Source organism: Pundamilia nyererei, unplaced genomic scaffold, assembly GCF_000239375.1.
Source record: "Pundamilia nyererei isolate P.nyererei 1_Seehausen unplaced genomic scaffold, PunNye1.0 scaffold00223, whole genome shotgun sequence".
Lineage (NCBI taxonomy): Eukaryota > Metazoa > Chordata > Actinopteri > Cichliformes > Cichlidae > Pundamilia > Pundamilia nyererei.
The window spans coordinates 401,183-407,182 of NW_005187624.1; the positions used below are offsets into that span (position 1 = coordinate 401,183).

A 6,000-nucleotide genomic window follows, 5' to 3' on the forward strand; every position below is an offset into this window, starting at 1 on the left:
ATGTTGATCATTGATAACATTCCTGGAAGGTGGCTAGACACAAAAGCGAACTAAATACAAACAAGAGGATTCATCAGCAGACGTGTTTGTCTTTTCTGATCAAAGCTGAGCGTAAAACTTAAGCGTTCCCTCTTTTTCCTCCTCTCGCTTCTTCCTGATTGACAAGAAGACAAAAGTAAGATGTAAGACTGTTGTCAGACCGAGGTTAGGAAGTGATGAAACACTGAAAAACAGACTGAAAGTAAGGAAGAGAGTCTCCCGTGGGGCCGATGTCTTTGAAGAAAGAGGTCTGATATGCTAGCAAGGTAAATTGTGTTTGTACAGGGATGCCCTCAGAGGCTATGCTAACGTTAAAGAGTTGCCTGTGATGCATACAAATAATCGTAGCTCATGACAAGAGGAGATCAACCGGTCACACTGCTAGCATCTCAGAGGAACAGGCTCTTATGTAGGTCTTTTTTCTTTCTTCTTCTTCTTCTTCTTCTTCTTCTTCTTTTTTTATAAACATGTACATTTTTTCCCCTTCCCACAGGTACTTTGACTCAGTGGACATTTGTAAGATCCACTCTGACTGGCAGGAGGTGAGACTACAAGGCTGCTTCCCCAGCAAAGCCAATGGGCCAGTCACGGTCACAGCTCTCACTGTGCTGGAGAGGACGGCACTGGAGTTTGCTCTTTTCCAAGAGGGAAGCAGGTAAATAGGACTCTAATCTAAATCTTTCAGTACCCACACATTTTTCCTCCTTGCCCTTTTTTCTCCTAAGCCTCTTCCTCTTCTCTCCAGGCGCTCCGACACAGCCGACAGCCACCTGCTGGACCTGTGCATCATGGTCTTCCGTGCCTCCTTTGGTAGCGGCAACAAGCTGACTCTGGGCCGCCTAATGGCCCACAGCAAGCGAGCAGTGAAGAAATTTGTTGGCTGTGATGTTATGCTGGAGCCAGGGGAGTATGCTGTTGTCTGCTGCGCCTTCAATCACTGGCAGATGAATGTCAGCAGCACAGGGGGTCCACCCACACCCAGTAAGTGTACAGATGCATTGGTCACAGGCAGGGCTTTAGTGTTCTTGCTTGTGAATGTTCGCTTAATGACGAAGGAACTTTAAAAAAAAAAAAAAAAAAACTTTAATTTTTGTCTTCATTAATTGTTCTCCCCTCCTTCCCAGTCTCTAGCCCCACCAGTGGAGCAGTACGGCGGCCCAGCCAGGACTTCCCCGGCTACATCCTGGCCATTTACAGCTCTCGTCAGGTGATGGTGGAGCAGGTGGAAGCGACCGCGACCACATTGGCCGACGCGATTATTCTACTCACAGAAAACAAAGGCGAAAGACACGAGGTTAGAAACACCCATTCCAGAAAAAGAGAAGTAGTAAAGCTGCAATAATGCAAACCATATTTGTGTTACTTGCTACAGTCAAGTGAAAAAGGTTTTCACAGAACTCTGTGGGGTCCTGTTAAAAATTAAATATACTCCATGGTTCAGCAGCTACAACTTGGGGGGAAAAAAATTGTTTTTCTATATGACTTTATACCTTTCTTGTTGTGGAGGAATTTGTGGAGCCTGACTGTTCTTATCACTATTAACCACAAATAGCTCAGTTCAGAAAAGATCTTTAAGATTCCTTCCTAGTAGAATTACATGAGGTAAAGAGTTTAGGTCTAAACCGCAGCGCTTCCATCTTTTGGAGGTCTGGACTTTGACTGGGCCATTGCAGTCATTCTCTCGTAGAGTTGCTACTGTGCTTGTGATCATTATAGCCAGTTTTGACAAAGATGTATTTAGTTTTTCTCAGGACTGCAGAGAATCCTGTATATAGTTGTAGGGTTTTCTCTCTCTTTGTACCCCCAATCTCCTTCTCACACGCACGCAGTTTTATTGCCTTTCAGTATAATATTACAGTCCAGATGATAAGTATTTGGAAAGTTTTTCTTTTTCTTTTTTATCTCCGGGCTGTGCGCTTCAGCAATTTATTTTGAAGTGAAAGACTACTGCCTGAACGTGTCTGATTTAATTTAAATGTGCTGGAATGAAAATACACAAGTAGATAAAGCTTTTAACACATTGGGATAACCAAAGTAATCAGATAGTTTAACCAACCAAAACCATCATATTTAGTAGATAGTAGCTGTGACAAAGGCATTGGGGATAGCCTTTGTCACAGCTACTATCAGCTTTTTTTATGTGGGGTCTCTCTCACTTTAGTGTGGTTTTAGCTGTTCATTAGCACTTTAACTCGTCTATGATATTCCACTTAGTCACCCTGAAGAGCCTGTTTTGACAGTTGGGTAGTACAGCAGGATGCTAAACTGTCCTCTACAGAGTTTGGCTGAATTTGGGCAATCCTCCCACAAGAATACACTAACAGGATGGAGTATTCTGTCCAGAATGCTCCAACCTACCTCACAGCATTTATCCTGTTGCGTCTAAACATCAATAACTCACTGTGTTCCCGGTCTATTGGCAGCCATGCTGCACAAGACCAGATCATATTAGAAGCACCTCCATCTCATCTTTGACAGACGAGATAGCTCACTTTGTGTTGTGAGCTCTTCTCTTTTACCCCTCCACTCGTTTCCTTTTTTCAGAACTTGTATAAGAGTTGTTTTTTGGTTTATTGTCCATAGAAGTTAGTTCCACAACCCTGCGTCACAGTTTTTTGGGGCTTTCTTTTGTATTTTTCCTTTGTTTTAACGTATGTGCACACTTTCTTAAGATGGGCCCAACGTCTTTGGTTGCATTAATTCCATAAATTAGTAAATAATGGGGTTGAAAAAGTACATCTGAAACATTAAGAAACATTTAATAGTCTATTGTCCAATCACTATTGGACCACTATCTCCAATTTGGACAGTCTATTAAAAGGAATTCCACATACAAATCTTTGTATATGATGCTGACCTCCTCAAGCTAAAGCACAGAGCCTGCAGAACAAAAACAAATGCACAACAGTCTAAATCCTCACAGTCAGAATGGTTCATACTCATCAATCTGAGGCATCTTACACGCTTGCAAGTCCTGTTCTGCCTTCACACGTGCACGTTTCTGTGCGTTACCTCTTGCACGAGCTCGCACACGGCCGTTCATACCCAAGGAAACAAATCCTCCTGGCTCTTCAGAACAATGCTTTCCTGAAAGCGCCTGTCACATTTGGTGAATATTTTAGAGGATGGCAGAGCTTTTTAAACACTTGAGATCATCTTTGTTAAATCATTCAGCTCTTCAGAAATTCACAGCTGAGCACTCAGGAGCACATTGCAGCCAGTGCATCAGCTGTAGTGTTAGCAATACAGTTAAATGAAGATTTTCAGTTATTATTAATAAATAATTTGAGCAGTCCCGAGCTGTGAAGAAAGGAGAGCTTTGTGTTAAGAGCAGATAGAGTACAAGTATTGCCCAAAGCTATTTTTCAGACACTGGATGGCATTGCTTGTGCAATTGGACGTGACAGCAAATGACAGCAGCTAAAGTAGTTTAGCTGCACTTGTGTTTGCTTTACTACAAATACAAGTGGCCCTAAAAGAGAACAGCAGCCACTGTTAGAGAGGTAAAGTGGCAGCTGAATGCAGAATGTTTTTTTTTAAATCATCATTATTATTATTATTATTGCATTTTAATAATATTAAACTGATTGCACAGAAGTATTTTTTCTCCATTGAAGCTACTTTGTATTAAGCACATTTCTTCCTATTTCAAAAGCATTTTAAGAGCATTTATGAGCCATACTTACAGAAATGTAGCCACCTCTCTGTAGATAGTTGCCGCAATGCTCTATAAATCTATGGAATTATAAATACTGTATATATACTATACTATATGGAAATTTAGGATTCTGTATATATACAATACTATATGTATACAATGTGGAAACATGCATACTATACTTAATGAAAACATAGGATATCCTATAGTTGGAAATATAGGATTCTGTATACTATACTATGTGAGTGCTTTATAGGATACTGTATATATACTATACTGTATTCTTACTAAATAGAAATGTAGGATACCGTGTTCTGTATTTTGCTGACGTAGTATCAGTGGTGCTAGCTTTGCACAAGTGGTGAAATCTGAGGTTTGCATTTAGAAAACAACCCTTCTGCTTTGAAAAATGAAAAAAAAAAACAAGCTTGTTTCCTTGTGTGCTCTCAGGGCCGTGAGGGCATGACATGCTACTACCTGACCCACGGCTGGGCAGGTCTCATCGTGGTGGTGGAAAACCGCCACCCCAAGTACTACCTCCACGTCTCCTGTGACTGCACTGACAGCTTCAACGTGGTGTCCACACGCGGCAGCCTCAAGACCATCGACAGCGTCCCGCCTTTACACAGGTACACAAACCACTCTCTCTTTTCCTCACTTGCGCACAAAGTCAGAAAAGATAACAAGTGCACAGATTAAATTCTCCGGGAACATTTAGGTGCAGCAAATATCCACCACACTTACATGCTTATATAAACACAGTGATCTCACAGGATTAGTGCGCTGTGTTTCTTAATAAACTACCCCAGGCTGGTCTCAGCACAGTTAATATCTGCTTTTGTTTTCTGCTGGTCTCTATTGTGTTTCTCGCACTTCTCCAGGCAGATAGATGCTGGGAGAATCAAGCGTGCAGAAGCCGTTTACATGTTATTAGTTTTCTGTTTAACAGCATGAAATCTTCCAATAAGGGAAAATTGAGGGCTTTACCTGTCACAAAGTTACAGCCCATATAATGGCAAACTGTAAAAAGTCACCATGCATGAAGCTGCTCTTGTCATTTTCTCCATCTAAAAAGAACATAGTGTCACTTTGCTTGCCTAAAAAGCTACTATCGCAAACTATCACAGTCTCATATTTCGCTCACTTGCTTTATACGATTCATAGGTGAAAGCATTTAGTGGCAATGTAATCATTCAAAAGAAGACCATATCCAATTCATATTCATAGAGGTGTGAGTAACACAGTCATGGGCAGCAAGCCTTTATTATTTCTCACCATATGTCACCATATTATCCCAGTTTGTCTTGAAAATAGAATGAATCATTGGTTCTGATTAATCAGCTTGGTTTTCTCCACATGTGGGTTTAGCTTCTCCGAGCAGTTCTCACATCACTTCAATTCAGTTAATTGAAACTCATTTTAATTATTTTGACGAGGGAGTGGGATGAAACGACTGTGGCGCTCTTGTCCGTCAGCAGCCATCGGATAACTGTTGTAGCCGTTTGTTTTGCCACTTTTCGTCAGAAGCTGTAGCTGCACTTTTTAAATTTTCTTCCATTAATGCATGATTAAATTAAATGACGCTGCACTTTTCTCCTGAATGACGAAGGAGAAATGATGCTGGAGAGTTGAACCAATTCCCCCCTGTGGTTGTTTTCAGTCTCTTACTTTTGTTTCATACACAAGGCACGATTGAAGACCACTGTGTTTGTATTCACTCTACCTGCATTTAAATGTCAACAACAATAGCTCGAAGGCTCTCTCTCCCTCCCTGCAGGCAGGTGCTGGTGGTGCTTTCTCAGCTGGAGGGAAATGCCGGCTTCTCCATCACCCACCGCCTGGCTCACCGCAAGGCAGCCCAGGCCTCCCTGGGAGACTGGACCCCCACCAAGGCCACACACAGCCCCCAGCTCACCCCGGACATTGACGGCCTGCACCGACCCCGGCCTCTATGACCACCGCCCACTTTATCCCAGACTCACTTGCTCTAGTCCAATAAACTGTCAGACCACTGGAAAAATCAGACAAGGTTAGGCACAGTGTGTGGATCCCTAAAATGCAGAGAAAGATGCGTTTTTTTGCATCTCTTTGGTGGTGCATCTGAATGTGAAGCATGACGGGAGAGGGAAACGTTTAGTTGCTCTCTTCCTAACGCTCCATGGATGCTCGAGATTTTGTCCGGACTGCACATGCTCTGTCTGTCCCTTGCCAACTGGATGTGCCATTTGAGGATAAAATGAGCGACAGGGGAGTACTAAAAAAACCAAACAAACAAAAAACCCCACAATATTTCACCCCGGCAC

The 6,000-nt window shown here is 42.3% G+C and overlaps 1 protein-coding gene across 5 annotated transcripts in view; it reads left to right on the plus strand.

Annotated features, from left to right (window-relative positions):
- Positions 1-5,718, plus strand: part of capn15 (calpain 15) — a 41,693-nt gene extending 35,975 nt beyond the window's left edge. For all 5 annotated transcript variants that reach the window (XM_005748468.1, XM_005748470.1, XM_005748469.1 and 2 more), the window contains exons 8-12: positions 533-694; positions 785-1,020; positions 1,164-1,333; positions 4,148-4,326; positions 5,475-5,718. In XM_005748468.1, the coding sequence (XP_005748525.1) occupies positions 533-694; positions 785-1,020; positions 1,164-1,333; positions 4,148-4,326; positions 5,475-5,652 (925 nt within the window). In that variant the 3' untranslated portion in view covers positions 5,653-5,718. The remainder of the gene's footprint in view (positions 1-532; positions 695-784; positions 1,021-1,163; positions 1,334-4,147; positions 4,327-5,474) is intronic.
- Positions 5,719-6,000: the final 282 nt, after the last annotated feature.